Source organism: Sabethes cyaneus, chromosome 2, assembly GCF_943734655.1.
Source record: "Sabethes cyaneus chromosome 2, idSabCyanKW18_F2, whole genome shotgun sequence".
NCBI lineage: Eukaryota > Metazoa > Arthropoda > Insecta > Diptera > Culicidae > Sabethes > Sabethes cyaneus.
The window spans coordinates 107,359,031-107,376,062 of NC_071354.1; the positions used below are offsets into that span (position 1 = coordinate 107,359,031).

At 37.0% G+C, this 17,032-nt stretch overlaps 1 protein-coding gene across 6 annotated transcripts in view; it reads left to right on the forward strand.

Annotated features, from left to right (window-relative positions):
* LOC128734686 (dystrophin, isoforms A/C/F/G/H) overlaps positions 1–17,032 on the forward strand; it is a 167,860-nt gene that overhangs the window by 41,831 nt on the left and 108,997 nt on the right. For 4 of the 6 annotated variants that reach the window (XM_053828990.1, XM_053828991.1, XM_053828993.1 and 1 more), the window contains exons 8-16: positions 5,363–6,166; positions 8,459–8,847; positions 8,908–9,196; positions 9,272–9,420; positions 9,484–9,625; positions 10,840–10,932; positions 10,984–11,095; positions 11,168–11,364; positions 11,843–11,948. In XM_053828990.1, coding sequence (XP_053684965.1) covers positions 5,363–6,166; positions 8,459–8,847; positions 8,908–9,196; positions 9,272–9,420; positions 9,484–9,625; positions 10,840–10,932; positions 10,984–11,095; positions 11,168–11,364; positions 11,843–11,948 — 2,281 coding nt within the window. The remainder of the gene's footprint in view (positions 1–5,362; positions 6,167–8,458; positions 8,848–8,907; positions 9,197–9,271; positions 9,421–9,483; positions 9,626–10,839; positions 10,933–10,983; positions 11,096–11,167; positions 11,365–11,842; positions 11,949–17,032) is intronic. The other 2 variants (XM_053828994.1, XM_053828995.1) reach the window with 2 other exon arrangements.

The following is a 17,032-nucleotide window of genomic DNA, read 5'->3' on the forward strand; positions in this document are numbered from 1 at the left end:
AATTTATGTTCGTGATTACGGATCTTCAGGGCACTTTCATAACGGAATGAAAACGGAACAAACACGGTCGTCTCTCACTGTGACACTGTAACGGAGGCGGATCGAAATAATAATGCACGAGACGTTTTTAATTTAATAACAACTACTTTTGCTGCTCACTGTCGTTTTTCTGATTAAAATAAGCTTTTGTCTAAGCGAAGTAACTAAGGGGCTGTTTAAATTTGAAGTTAGAACAAACGTTATTCAGTGACACTTGTGGATTATGAAAGGATTCTTCTTTTCCCTCCCATATTGTCCTACGTCGAGCGTGGCCAGCGTTGTTTATGATCGTCATAAAGAATTATATCCAGGAAACCACGCCGCATTGAGGATGATCTGCTACTCTCAAGTATCATTTTGACGGTTCTTTGTGAAATCTTGTTGATCTGGATCAATCACGAGCAACATATGGGCGGTCAAACTATACTCACATCTTTGTCACGAACGTCATGTCGCTTCAGCTACTGGTTGAAAGCTTGGACGAATCTTTCCAAAAAATCCACATGTCGTTATCCCTTATCTGCTCCTTCGCGCATCGCACTCCTTCTAGAATAGGCTTAATCGTTTCTATTTTTGCATCAACATATTCATCCTCCTGATTTTCCACATTATGTTTCTCTTCGTTCTCTTTTCCATTTGTGTCATTATTTGCATCATTGAACTGTCCAGAACCATTGTACGCATGTTTTGAGCATTATCCGTCGTAACCGTTACAAATGTCGGATATCGATTCCAAATGGAGCCAAGCATTTGATTACTTCTTCTGTTAGATTTGCCGCTGTGTGTCTATCATGAAACTAAATTATTTTGAGAGTGCGAGTCTTTTTTGTCAACAAACTGAAGATTAATTTCCAAAAACTCGCGGTCTATTCGGATGGCTGCAGGCAAATCATTTTGTCAGCTATTTCATTTGTAATGATAAGCTTGATTGGTCCTGCTACTTTTGCAAAGACATTGCGTATTGAATCCGAGTCCAAGTGTTATGAAGTGTCTTTAATTTTAGTCCTTCTTCTATTGGTCTTGCAATGCTTTGAAATTGAAAGGCTATTTGAATAAATTTCTGGGAAGACTATTCACGGTTACAAGCTCTACCATTGCCGACATGTATGTTTACTGGTTTATACGAACCTCAATTTTCGGAATTTTCCACCAGGACCAGCATTACATTACTCGCATCGTTTTCGCATTTCGCATTTCGCATTTTTTAAATCTTTGCACATGTGATGAAACGACTCATACAGTTTAAATATTGCACTTTGAGCTTTCTTCACGCGAAATTTCAATTAATTTTAACCAACGGTTCAATAGTCAGAGCAATTTGGGTGTGCTGCAATTTTATCGTGGACACCCTTTAGATTTTTATACATAAAGTTTAATTGCGCCATTCCCAAAGTCCCACGTTCATCCAGCTTTTGACCAATTCGAACAATTTCCTGGTGAACTTGCTGGCGTTTATGGTAAAGTCCATTTAAGTGCATGTTTGTCATTTGTTTCTGATCGAGTTCATCACCATAACCATGAGAAGATCCACTGAGCGATGACGAAGAACGTGGAGAAAATGAGGGTTCCTGTTGTATACGCTTCGAAAAAAGCACAACTTTAGGAGTGTGTGCCTTTTTGTCTTCATTTTTCGACTTAGGTGTACGTCCAACAGGCGCCACTGTTACAATTTTTACACTTCTGTTCAAAACTTTTTTCGTTGAGCTGCCGAATGCGCTACGGAATGTTTCACGCACACATAGCTACTATTGCGCGGACGCAACAGGATAAAATTTGTTCGTTTGCAATACTGTTACTGTACTTTAGGTAACTGTTACTGTTCAACTGTCCGGTTCGGTACGGACCAAATTTATGTTCGTGATTACGGATCTTCAGGGCACTTTCATAACGGAATGAAAACGGAACAAACACGGTCGTCTCTCACTGTGACACTGTAACGGAGGCGGATCGAAATAATAATGCACGAGACGTTTTTAATTTAATAACAACTACTTTTGCTGCTCACTGTCGTTTTTCTGATTAAAATAAGCTTTTGTCTAAGCGAAGTAACTAAGGGGCTGTTTAAATTTGAAGTTAGAACAAACGTTATTCAGTGACACTTGTGGATTATGAAAGGATTCTTCTTTTCCCTCCCATATTGTCCTACGTCGAGCGTGGCCAGCGTTGTTTATGATCGTCATAAAGAATTATATCCAGGAAACCACGCCGCATTGAGGATGATCTGCTACTCTCAAGTATCATTTTGACGGTTCTTTGTGAAATCTTGTTGATCTGGATCAATCACGAGCAACATATGGGCGGTCAAACTATACTCACATCTTTGTCACGAACGTCATGTCGCTTCAGCTACTGGTTGAAAGCTTGGACGAATCTTTCCAAAAAATCCACATGTCGTTATCCCTTATCTGCTCCTTCGCGCATCGCACTCCTTCTAGAATAGGCTTAATCGTTTCTATTTTTGCATCAACATATTCATCCTCCTGATTTTCCACATTATGTTTCTCTTCGTTCTCTTTTCCATTTGTGTCATTATTTGCATCATTGAACTGTCCAGAACCATTGTACGCATGTTTTGAGCATTGTCCGTCGTAACCGTTACAAATGTCGGATATCGATTCCAAATGGAGCCAAGCATTTGATTACTTCTTCTGTTAGATTTGCCGCTGTGTGTCTATCATGAAACTAAATTATTTTGAGAGTGCGAGTCTTTTTTGTCAACAAACTGAAGATTAATTTCCAAAAACTCGCGGTCTATTCGGATGGCTGCAGGCAAATCATTTTGTCAGCTATTTCATTTGTAATGATAAGCTTGATTGGTCCTGCTACTTTTGCAAAGACATTGCGTATTGAATCCGAGTCCAAGTGTTATGAAGTGTCTTTAATTTTAGTCCTTCTTCTATTGGTCTTGCAATGCTTTGAAATTGAAAGGCTATTTGAATAAATTTCTGGGAAGACTATTCACGGTTACAAGCTCTACCATTGCCGACATGTATGTTTACTGGTTTATACGAACCTCAATTTTCGGAATTTTCCACCAGGACCAGCATTACATTACTCGCATCGTTTTCTAACTGCCCTCGTTGCCGTGCAAAATCCTTATGAAATGTTTTGTAGTGTCGACGATAACTGAATCTTCTAAGATCAATTAACTTTTTGTTGCACAATAAACAAATTGCCTATTGCTGCCATTTGCTTTCACATGCTCGTGTGTGCGTTTGTGTCTTTCCGTGTAAAAAAGTCTCCCGCTACTGCCAGGTTCGTTAGTATCTGTAGAAGGTGGTAGCATGTACAGGGGTTAGATAAAATGATCGGGACAGGCAAAATTTTGACAAAATTCAAACGGCCGTAGCTTCTACGAAATGAGACATTTTTAGATGAAACCAATTTCATTCGACGGGGAAATTTTTATAGTTTTTCTAAAACATTCAAAATTCGCAGTGGTTAGTGGACACTGCAGATATTTTGCGTTGACCGGAGGTATGTCAAAATCTGATTTTGTTCGTCGCTTGAATCTATTTCTGTCATAAGAATTTAATAGTATTCATGTTTTGTCCAAACCTTCCTCTAGAAGGGAAAGGTGTTGTATATGCCGGATCGGCTATATCCGGTGGACAAGAAGTGCCTCACGATGTCCAACTTCTTCACTCTAGGCTGCAGCTGACAGTACGAATAAAGCGTCGAGTGTAGTTGCTTGACTGTTTTCGTCACAGCTGCTAAAAATCAATTGATAACGCTGTCAAATCATTTCTGTACACAATCGGATTGTTACAACTGGCGGTACATAGGTAAATTTATCACTACTTGGCTGGGTAATCACATGAAAAATCGCTAAAATCAGTTAATTTTTGTATGCATACCTTATGTCCAAAAATGAACAATTGTCGATAGTTATTTGCGCTATATGGTATATGTTCAATCAAAAATGTAATAACTTTTGGGTAATTTAGATTTAGCGATCAGCAAAATTTTTGCTAATCTGAGCTTATCGATTAGCGAGCTAACTTTTTCGGTTAGTGGATTAGCGGTTAGCGATGCTAAGTTTTCGGTTAGCGGTACCCACCACTGCCAATATGAATGCAAACTTCAAGAAATTACGAGGTGAAAATGCAGAAGTTTGAAACCGATATTGATATGGTGTATTTCCTAGAACGACCACTTTCGCCGGGTTACCTAGTACCTGATGTTACTACTACTGATTTCACGGAAATGACCGTAACCTGTTCAGTTATGAGACAAAATATGTATATAATTAAATTTCCATGACAGAAAAAGATACAAGCGATGAAAAAAATCAAGTTTTGACAAACCCCCGACGTCCCGGAATACGTTCGGTATCCATTGAGTACTGTGAATTTTGAAATATTAAAAAAAAAAAAAAATCCGGTCCAATGCAATTGATTTCATCTAAAATATGTCTTATTTTGTAGAAGTTATGGCCACTTGAATTTCGTCAAAATTTTGTCTGTCCCGATCATGTTGTCTAACCCCTGTCTAACGTGTTTGGATTTCAACTTCCACTTCTGTTCTGTGTATGTAGACGTTGAAGAAACGGCCTCTAATAATCAACTTTGGCATATAGTTGGTGATTAGCCACTATCCAGTCACGCGTTTTATGCATATCGACAAACACGATAAAAGCTGTACTTTGTACGTGTATATTGCCGCAGCTGTGGTAGCTACTGTAATCATTCTTATACGAATGTACTGAAGAACCCTTCCAATATATCTCCTGCAGAGACAATTACCGAACTTACAGACCATCATTAAGTCGGAAAAAATGCGGGTACTTACCGGAAAATTGAGATACTTATAGTTCCATCATCCAAGCTTTCAATCGATAGTCCATTTCCGTTGCTTTGGTCTATGCCGATACCGGTCTGTTCCAGTGCGTATTCACAGTGTATTTTTACGGTCGGCTTGTAAGTCCTGCAGCAACCCCCTGTCTCGTTTGAGGATCACTGGACAAAAGGCTAAGAACCACTAAGGGGTCTATTTTATTTCTCCCCACCTTATGGTAGTACGCATTGTCGGTAGCCAGTTCTTAGGCCAGCGTCTAATAATAATACAAAAATCGTAATTTAAAAATTTATGCAATTTATTTTCATCTCATTTCTTAAAAGTATCATTTGCAGCTCGGATGCGCGATATTTCTAATCCTAATAGTTGATATTATAGTATCATTCTCTGGGTTGAATTCTAAATTTTGTGTCAGAAATCATATAATTATTATGTTATGTATAGTATATGTTAGTATTCATAACAAACCATAACACGGCATAACATAAATGTAAACTTTCTAAAAGATGTGTATACGATATTACAGGAGACACTGAAAGATTCTCGTCGTGATGTACTGGATGATTGCCACGGCGAGTTTGTAGTACTTAGCGATACAGTTCGTCAACGTCGGGCAAAAACGTCTAGTTTAATGCAAGAAGAACAAATGAAAAACAATGAACAGCTCTCAAATACCCTGCCCGATCTTTTGCCGACCACTTTTCGGCTTGCCGAGACCAGCTCTCTATTTTCTTGCGTGTACAATAGTCGATCGACGTCATCGCCAAGATCTGAAATAATGAATCATCATCTTAACGAGTGCTCTGTGGTTGAAATCAGAGAAAAGAATGTTAGTCCAAAAATGTCCGTCCAAAATGTAAATGTACCAAAACAAGGTCAAGTGGTGGATACAATAAATATATTAGAAACATGTAAATCCTTCGAACCGGAGTATGTTGAAACTGTTCATATAATTGATGCTTCATCGGATACTGATACCAGTTGTCCTTCACCTATGCCGGAGAAAAGAAAAATGCCGAGTGCCAATGAAATCGAAAATAATGTCAACATATTACAGTGTGTTGGTAATCATGCGGACAATCGGCTAAAGTGCAACAGATTGTTGAAAAATAGTCGACAAAGGCTACAACTGTCACAACAAATACCGGACACCTCTCTAAATAATTCCAATAACAAACTAAAACATATGACATGCATTCAAGATGCTCTGGAGAGAGATAGTTTTTATAACTCGGATAAAGAAAATTATGATGAGCCGCTGGTGTTTTCTGAGGATGAAGACATTCCACGATATTCAATAGAAATGGCTACGGATTCTGATAGCGATACGGTATATATTTTCAATATAATTATTTATTCGGTTCTGTATCTATTCTAGAACCAGTGCATTTATATTTTTAAATTCAAATAATGACAGAACGTCATGTAATATCAGTCTACAATGTTACTAGTCACCTTTTGTCCTATAAAATAGCTGTAATTCGCAGAACTTAAAAAATACTTATACTTAATCGCATTTTATGAGCCAAAACCTTCCATTCTTCATTTAGTTTTTAGCTTTGAACTGTACTCCAGATGGATACACGTAATCATTTTTCGAAATTTTAAAAGTAGTTTTCATGCTCAAAATAAAAATTGCGTTCAAGCACTTCACAATAAATATATTTTCGTAAACCTAACTGTTATTTTGAACATTGAAACTGCTTTTGAAATTTCAAAAATCAATTACGCATGTTTGAACCTTAAACATTATCTCATTATGTCCAAGCGTATGAAATTTTCATGTTATTTTAATATACACCGGGTTATAATGGGTCATTATTTGTATATATTTGGTTATCATTGTTGGGTTTTAACTGACTCTATATAAAATGAAATATTATTCGCGTGTCCGTTATAGACTCACAAACAGCTCGACTGATTTTCATGAAATTTGGCATAGGGGTAATAGGGGCATAATGAGCATTCGGGGCAAAATGGGCCACCGTTCGTTTGGGCATATTGGACAATCAATTTCGCTAATTTGATTAATGAACTTGTTGATAATGTTCTTAATAAGCATCTCAACAAAAACTGCATCCAAATTCGCTGACATGTCTGAGATATTGAGAAAAAACTCGACCCGACTCAGGATTGTAAAAATACTATAAGAATTGCAACCCTCAAAATAAGCTCTATAGCTATTTGTTGCGTGCTCTGGACTTCTCCACTCCATATATGGTTACTATTACCATATATGAACAATCGCTATGTATAATTGAGATATTTTTTTGTTTTATCGCGTTATTATAATTATTTTTGATTAGCATAGCTGTAAGGGGCATAATGAGCACACCTGGCAATGTATTTGTACATAACCAATAAACGCTGGAAAGTAATAGAAACATTCAAATGACACAGTCAAGTATAATGCTGCGTGATTGCACGCAACAATCAGCCCGAAAATAGCGGTTACAGAGCAAAAGTGGTGTCTTTCATCTACCTGCTACTTAAACCACCATGTTGCCTATGTTGTTCAACTGAAAAAAATCGGGAAATAAAAACAATCATAAAACAACCGCTAAATGAAATGAAAATAGTCACCATTTCTCTTTTCTTTGTATTGATATAATCTTTTATGTTATTTTCTATTAAAAACTGGCTAAAATGGTAACTTCAACTGAAGTGCCCATATTGCCCCGTATAGTGGCCCATTGTGCCCCGTATGGTTTTTGAACGAAGCAAAAAGTATCATTTTTTAAACATTCCAATTTGATGGCTGTTTATAGTTAATCAATATTCTAACATTGTTAATTTATCAAAGACATATCAAATCGTAAGTTTATGGCAATTACCAGAATTTTGATTACGCGCTACATGTTTTATGACGCGTTTTGCTTAGGTGGCCCATATTGCCCCTACCACCCCTATACATTTCCTGTGATGAATTTTCAGTTTCAAAATTATAGCTCATTCAATTTAAAAGATATGGCACTCGTATAAAAAAAAATTTTATGCAAACAGATGAGACTCCTACAAGGTCATGTTTTACACGTTATGCACACTTTTCTCAGGTACTAAACAACGTAGGTTGCTGGGTGGGTTCGTCTATGGCGGGTTTTCGTCTGCTTTCCCGATCTAGAGACGAAAAAACAACATTAGAACCAGCTTTGATGCGAATTTACAGGTATCGGTCCCGGTGTAGTGGTTAGCATTTACGCCTCTCACACCAAGGACCCAGGCTCAAATCCCAACCCGCAGAAGTCACGAATGACCCAAGCTAACAAAAAAATTAATATTTATGGAATACCTCTTCGTTATCGACGAAAAGATAATGTGAGACAACCACTATTTTTACTATTTTCTCAAAAAAATAAAAGTCCTCTAGGTTTCTCTGCCTGTTTTGAATAGGACGAAAAGAGTCTGTTGATCACTCGTATGTGCACTAAAATAATAATCATCCGAGTGAATCCGAGTAAGGGATAGCTACTTCTGCTGTGTCGAAACGAGCATCTGTAATATGCGTACTATATTCCAATGTCTTAAATTTAAACATTGTTTTGTTTTTCTGTGATATTTTTTAGTTTAGCTACGCTAAAAGAGGTAATTTAAATCACAGAATCTTTGATTTCCTTATTTACAGAGTCGTATTGAAACACCAAGTAAATTGGCAGAAAAAAGTTTTAAGATAATACCTACTGAAGAACAAACACCGTTAAGTCCCAATGTATATCGGTATGATTCCTATAAAACCCTGACATCGTTGGAACAACGTGTAAACGAATTCGACAAAACTGCCAAATACATGATTAAAAAATTAGAACAAACACGCAGAAAAATTGATAGCTGCGATGATGGCCCTGGAGTGATAGAAAATCTTAAACTTACGATAGCTCCAGATGCAGCAACTCTTATTTCACAGGGAGACACACTAATATTGGAGACGCATGGCAAATCAGAGGCACTTACAGAGCGCCTAATGGATACTCAAGCACAGTTACGGGATAAATTTAAGGAAGTTCAAAAATCAAGGTAACTATCATACATATCTGATATAATATTTAGCAGGAATTACACCGTAATGACTTGCAGAAATTGTAAAACGGTTGAGGAATCGCCACTTCACACGAATGAAAGTAGCGATAATTATAATGAGCTGTTGCTTGTGAAGCCCATCGACCTGGATGAAATTTCGTCCAAAGTACTCAAACGTATTTGTGATCTACTGGCAAAACCGTTCACTAAAAATAATGAAGTTGAACTAACGAAGCGCATATTAGACATTAAAGAACGACAAGAAGAAGTCAAGTTGGCTATAGGAGTTGCTTCTCAAGCAACGCCATCGAGTAACGTGTCAAACACGATGACTAATCTGGAAAAGGTATTCTACGAAATTCGTGCATTATGGTGAACATTAACGATAAACATGTTATATATTTAACAATATTTACAATAGGGCATGCGAGATTTGACGATTCACTTCGACGAAACAATTGCTGCTTTAGTTTCATTAAATAACAGTGGCAGTAGTGAGGCTACCAATTTGTTGACCGAGCACGAATCAGCAAAAAAATTTGCCTCGATGAAATACGTATCCCATCCCAAGTAAATAATCAGACAGGTTATCTCCTAACATGATTTGTTTAAATACTGTTTGTATTTCGACAGCTTTTTCAAGCTTGACGCATATGGAGTTGGTTATTTAACAAACATAAGGCCAGAAACCCAACAAAACATTGAGGAATTTATGTCTAAGCCACTGCTTGAACGTACTGAGGAGGAATTAATCAAAAGGCTGCTAGATATTAAGGTAAATAATTTTAACATACCAACTCATTAAGCACTTTTCGATTTGCTTATCATAATTTACACAACCATACATAACATATTAAATAACATACTCCAGAAACTCAAAGCTACGAATCAAGATAAATGTTCATTACATCATATTTCTACTTTACTCACAATCAGCATGTTTAGTGTTGGAATTATGATCTGAGCAAATGGTCACTTTGAAAATATGTTATATTTCACATCATTTGTGTATATTTTTTATATTGTGAAAATTTTCTACTAAAACAGCTATGTATATGTGTTATTACACAGTGAGTTTTGACAGAATATTGAAGAAATCCTAAACGCATTATGCGTGTGATACATCATAACCAAACGATTATTGAATATAAAACTGACGATTACCGTTGTATTTTTTGATCGTTGATCATGAATTCGATAAAAGTTAGGGTGCTAGATCTTTTCATCTACGGCAAGTCTTGCTCTACGTTTTCGTCACACAGATAAAAAACAGCGTTAGAACCAAGTTTGATGCAAATTGCATTCAAAATATTACTGAGCATCAATATTTATGTATTGACCCCCAAAAAATTATTAAAGTTTAACTTTGTGACCAAAAACTGCAATCGATGGATTTTATGCTCTGAGTTGCATTATATGCAAAGGCAAACTCACTATAAATATAAACAAAGCTGTCGTTTCACGCGAATTATGCTCGCTTGTGCCACGTGCTGCTTGTTTTGTCAAGTTTATTTTGAAACATCAAGAGTGAATACGCATGCGTATCCATTTTACGGATATTCAGCAACAGTATTTGCTTATAAGTATTTTACATAGTTGTTCTATAGCATATACTTTATATAACACAGGACAGATACACGGAAAAACAAACTGAAGACTAAAGCAGAAGTGAAATAGTTGTCAAAATTCATTTTATCGGATTGCAATTGGGTATATTTTTAGTTGAAAAACTATTTTGACATTTCAATTTTCACTCCGTGACAACCAGTGGGGTTCTACAACATTAATAACTATTTGTATTGTTGAGATAGTTGTTTTGAAATCATTTATACCCTAGAGTGAGCAAAAGGATAGCAGACATAATCAAGTGCTGTATTTATTAATGCTAACGTAAGCTAACATGAAGCTCGCTAATTCCAATGATAACATAATGAAAATTTCTTATAATCAGTACGCACGATTCTTAATGCCATTAAAATGCTATTTTAGGCCAAACAAGAGGAATTTGGGTTGATAATCGACTCTGCAAATCGAAACAAATCTAAGGATAAAAAGTTAGAGATAATGAATGTTTTGGAAAAGGTATAGGTGGATTATAAAGTTTACGTATCAATTAATCTTTGTTGTTCTCAGGTTACTGAAGAGCTATCGGCTCATTGCGATGAAGTTGTGAATGCATTAGCTGCATTAAATCACTCACGAACCAACAACCTGGAATCAACACCAAAGCAATCGCGAAATCAAGGTATTCAAGAAAAAAATAATGCAGTGTTGTGTGGTCGAAACTGGTAATTTATCAATCAATGTTGTTTTTCAGAGCCTGAAGCCTACATACCAGGATCATTTACAGCAAAATCTCGTGCAAAAGCTGTCGCTGCTGCATTGACTAATAATTTTGATCGATCCGTAACTCAAATTATGAGTTGGTTAGAAATAGAATGTGAAATGTTGAAAAAACGTTGTGTCGTTGTTGGTGATAGCGATATGATTCTAGGAGCAATAGATAAACTAAAGGTTAGTTTTTTTACATATTGTCACTATAAATTCTTTAACTAAACTATTATACTAAAAGTATAACTGCACTTGTCTTTTTTATTATTAAAAATTTTCACTTAGCATTAGAATTAGAATTTTTATTTCATCTTTTAATCAACAATCAGTAGTGAATATCTATCATATTACAATTGTAGTAATGCATAAAATATTATCTATACTGAAATTTCAAGTAATGCGTTTTGTGCAGCGTAATTTTTCATTTAATAATAAATTTTAACTTATAATATCATTAATGTTGAAGTTCGAAATGATAAATTTTCGGTCAATTAATAGTTTGCTAGTGAAATGTATTCCGATTACCTTCAAAATTAGGAACCTTGTTCTAGAAAAAACGTGAAATTGAAGTTGAAGTAGTGGAAAAATATCAAATTGAGCTCAAGCATGCTAACCTTTCTCTATATTTGCCAAAAATCTGAATTATCATATATTTTTGCAGAACATGTCAGGTGAACTGGATGAAAAAAAACCGCATATTGATGAGCTAGTGAATACAGCTGAAACCCTGAGAACGGACCTCAATAAACAGTATTTACACAGCAAAGGTAATTTTGCATGTTTATAATTTAAGCTAAAAAAACGTAGCTGTCAATATAACATGTTGTCAAATTTATCAAATTACATAACAATTACATTACAAGGTGCATATTATGAATGTTATACGGTGCGAATCATCGTGCATGGCCTAGAATGTTGTATGTTAGAACAAACGAGATCTTCGATGTGCCTAAGGCCGTAAACTTCTGACAAAATTTTTATTCAAATTGGACATTAAAGTGGCTCCATTTTTCCGCAGAAACCGGGTTGCCGTGAGCTTTGTTTTGTTTTTGGACTTTTATATTATGTTACCGCTGGTTTCGCTTGAAGTATACAAACGTATCAAATCGGTTATTTTTGACTTGTTCATTATTACGATTATGAACTAAAGAGAAGTTTTTGTCTATTTACATTTATACGAAATAATAGATAATAGGCCGTATAAATAAAACAGTTTACGTTGCTTTTCCCGTTTAAATCGTATGGGAGTTGGGAGCATTTGCTCTAACTCTTTTATTCATACGGTCTAATGTCGCTTGAATAATCGAGATTGAATGTAAACCGGTTTGGAAAAGTGCGCAATGATACCCTCACTGAACGATTGTTTGGATATACTGTTGTAATGTGTTCTGACCGCATGTCTTATAAGAAAAGCTGATGAAAGTTATGTAAATCTGATACAATGCCGCTCTGTGTGCCTCTTTGAAGCTTTTTGAACTAATTGCTCTTGAATATTTAACGCAGAAACGCTCGCCATACATCTCACCGGAGCCATTGTTTCGTCCCAAAGCGATCAACTACCACCAAACTTGTATTCATTTCTGTTGTCAGTCGGCATACGGAGATAGGCTCGCAGGTGGACGCCATTTATACTGATCTGTCGGCTGCATTCGATAAAATGAATCACGAAATTGCACTAATTTCGAGAGATGGGGAATTTGTGGTAGCCTACATTTCTAGCTGCGTTCGTACCTGCCCGGACGGAATATGTCCGTTAAGATAGAACATTATAGACTAACCTCATGTTCTTAGTCTTGGCCTTGAAATGCGGTCATACATATATACAGTAGACTCTCGGAAAAGTTAATCGATTGGGGAATGGGTTGATTAACTTTTCCGAAAGATTAACTTTTCCGAGTAGTCCTAAAAATCAGTGAAAATGATAAATACCAAAGCGAAAAATGCATTTCGGGATATAAGATACACATTTTTATGTATTTGAAAGTTGTAATGAAAAGAAAAATCTAGCAAGATCTTTATGAAATAATACTTAGTTCCTTTAAGTAAGTTTAAAATAGTCGGTTACACTAGCTTACTTTTGTTTTTTCGTAGTCTGCGATTACGTTTTGATAATGTTCGTGCTTATGTTTAGTTCCTTGCTATTCCTTCTTTTGCATTTAAAATTCAATCTGAGTTGGCGCTTTTCCAGTATGTTATCAATAATCCTGAAGTAACTATGTGCCCGTATTGAACTATTGTTGCAACTGTCCGGTACAAAAATTTAATTTAATCGCAGTTATGATGCGACTCTGTATGAAACTGTGAAAAAGCGACAATAAACCGAAACATGAGATATAAAGATAGAATGAAAACACACGTGGGTGGATAAACGTTTGGACAACCAATAAATTCAAACTCTCAAAAAAGTTAAGGCAAAAATTAACTTTTTAGAGCGTTGCATGGGAGCTGACATTCGCTTAACTTTTCTGAACAATTAACTTTTCAGAGAGTTAACTTTTCCGAGAGTCCATGTATTAATATGTTTTGAAATGGTGGTTCTACAATTGATGAAGGGACGGTAGGGAAGGAAATGATTTTTTTTTGGTGAAGGAGAGGAAAGAGTGGAAAGGTGAGGAGGAGGGGGGGGGGGGTATTGGTAGCTACGCTTAACAAGTAGTCGTTTTGACTCCTACCTTTTGTCCAATGCTGGAAGGTGCATGGGTCTAACCAAGCTAATCTGAGATTATGACTGGATTCGAATCCACAACACCCGCCAGGGCATGTGGCCAGAACATTATGTTTCGTCTTCGTTTCCAGTTCCAGTCTTCGTCTTCCAGTTAAATCCGGAGTTTCACAAGGCAGCCATCTTGGTCCGTTTTTTTTGTTATACTTGGATGATGCAAACTTAATCCTATATTGTTACAAAAAATCTTACGCTGACGATCTGAAGCGTGATGCTCTCTCTCTTCAACAACAAAAACTAGTGGCTTTTGCAGCTTGGTGTAAGCCAAATCGTATGGTCTTGAACGCTTCAAAATGCTGTGTTATTTCTTTTGGTCACAAGCAATCATTGCCGCTTCACGACGACGATCTTGGTATGGTTCTTGATTCCTCACTTCATTTAAAGATAAAGTGTCATATGTTGTCGCCAAGGCCTCGTCGCAGTTAGGATTCATTCTCCGGTTCGACAAATATTTCCAGGACGTCTATTGCCTCATAGCCTTATACTGTGTCTTAGTGCGTTCAATACTCGAATATTCGTCGGTCGTATGAGCACCGTTTTATCAAAATTGGGATCATCAAAGTCGAGGCTGTCCAACGTAAGTTTGTACGTTATACACTACGTCATCTGCCATGGAACGACCGAAATATCCTACCCAGTTATGCTGATCGTCGCAAGTTATAAGAAAGGTCTGGCCCGGCCTACTCTAGATTGCAGAGCGGCTCGGGTGTACTTTATCGGCTTTTAGATTTTTGCCAAACACGACACAAAAACAAAACCAAAGTACTAACACTGATCGCAAACGGTCCCATAGGCATGTTTCATCAGCGACCCACTGACCAGACTTGTGAAAGCACGCACCGCTCCGGTAACCGTGCTAAACCATTCCCCTCCGTTCATAGGTCACACGCTCCCGGTTTCGGTGTATTTCGCCTGCTCTCATTCGAACTAATGTGATATCGCACCTCGTCAGTGCCGATTTTTTCTGTTCGGTACAGTATTATGCATGTTCGGTGCGGTCCGGGCTGCTCCGAGCCAAAAATTCGATAATTTTTACTGAGCAGCTACAGCTGATATGGCACAAACACGGCATTGTGGAAGGTACCCGCTACCGTTCATAAGTTTTTACCGCATCGCACCAAGCAGTTATATAGGTTCTTTAGGTTTGCGAGCGAAACTGGGCCAGCTTACACCAGCCGGCACCTGCTAGAGCACGGCTAGAGAACGGAGCCCGAACGTCCTGACAACTCAGTCACGTACACCGAATATGAACAAATAAGAAAGAAAGCAAAGAACGAAATCATGCAAGCCGTCGTTGGTACGGTCCTCACTGGCGCTTAGCCGAAGACAAAGCACTTCGGTCGGGTTTTTGCGTTTTCGGGGAGCGTACCAATATGTATCAACACCAGTGGGTTCTATTATCAAAAGTACCCGTTGCGGTGTCTATCTGGACGGGTAGCAGCCGTGTCGCACCGGATGATGTTTATAACAAGTCTGCCACTGATATCGTATATTGACTGCCCTGAACTTCTCTGTCTTTTGGACGTAAAAATCTCTTGTCATCCGTTCCTCGATATATGCAGATCCAGGATCTAAAAAGTATGTGTCGTGTTTTTGACAATTGCTTCGAGTGCATCGTTTTTTAGTTTGTGTAGACCGTGTGGACGTGTCATTATCCGTCTGATGCTGTAAGTGATGCTAGCATTATTTGTAAATTAATTTAAGTGGAGTCATTAGGGTTTGTTAGGTGATTTCGGAAGCTAAATTTTGTAGCGGTCGATTTTATCTCGCTCAAACTAGAAATTAGTATATATTTTTAGAAAATGTTAATAAATGCTATAAGGCTTTCATCACTCACGGATTTAGTTTCCTTAGTAAGTAATTCACCTATTACTCATTAGCGAATATGCTCGCTTTAATTTCTCTCTGCACTATAAACATTATATAATATAGTATTTTATTTTGTTTAGTTGTCACTAACTGTACTTATTGTACTCTATTAATGAAAGCCTATTAGCGGTTTAATGAAATACAAACTTTGATAGTATCTAAATGTTTAATAACAATTTATCTCTTAGAAAAAAAGCACGTTTCTGCTCTACAGCAATTGAATCGTTTGTTCGAGAAACCCCACAAGCGCCATTTGTTACGAGTCAATTTTCATGAGTTTTTGGCAGCTTTGAATTCTCGGCGATTCCTACATCTTCTCTCAAATATTGCAAAAAAGGTTAATTCCATAAATCTCTTTTAGTTGGGACTAAGAACATTTTGAAAAAATCAGTTTTTTGTTATTTTTCTACATTATTGTTAAAACCACATGTGGGGTTTCTCAAACAAATGATTCAATTGTCACAGTATTAATTATAATACGATCTGCCGTCTACAAAATGGTTTCCCTTCTGCTGATCTGTGAATACGATCAAGATGACCAATGTTGCGATACGACACTTTTTCCCAAAAATTTTAAATTTTTTGGTGATAGCTACCAACGAGCTCTTCAATCTTTTTGAATGGTAAATCCTTCTAGTTATCTGGAAAAAAGTTGGTTGTGAGCTAAATTTGTTACAACTACAAATGTGAAGGCGTAATTTTGTCTCACTGTTAACCAATCTATAGTGAATTGAGACCCCTCCTTCCTCTAAGAGGGGGGGCTTTCATATAGCTAAAACAAAAATTTCCTCATAACTCAACTATTAATCATGCAAATGAAATCAAATTTGGCATGTAAGGGTTACTGGAGACGAATTTTTTTTCTATGCTGAATTGAAACATCTCTCCCCTCTGGAAAAGGGGGCTCCCATACAAATGAAATACAAATTTCTGCAGAACTCTAGAGCTAATCAAGCAAATGGAAACAAATGTGGCGTGTGGGGGTTTTTGTAGGCAAGGTTTTTTCTATGGTTGTTTGTGACCCCTTCCACCTCGGAAAGAGAAAGGGGCTCTCATACAAATTAAACAGAAAACTACCTAAAGTAACACTAGGTGATCTAGGGCGAGACGGCCGCAGGCCGCGAGTGTTGCCGTCCATACTAAAATATAGAATAAATTTGAAACAAAATCGATTAAGTCTATGGTATCTGACCAGTTTTTCAACTGATTTCAAACGAACTACACTGATATTTTATTGCGATTTCGCCAACATTATCATTT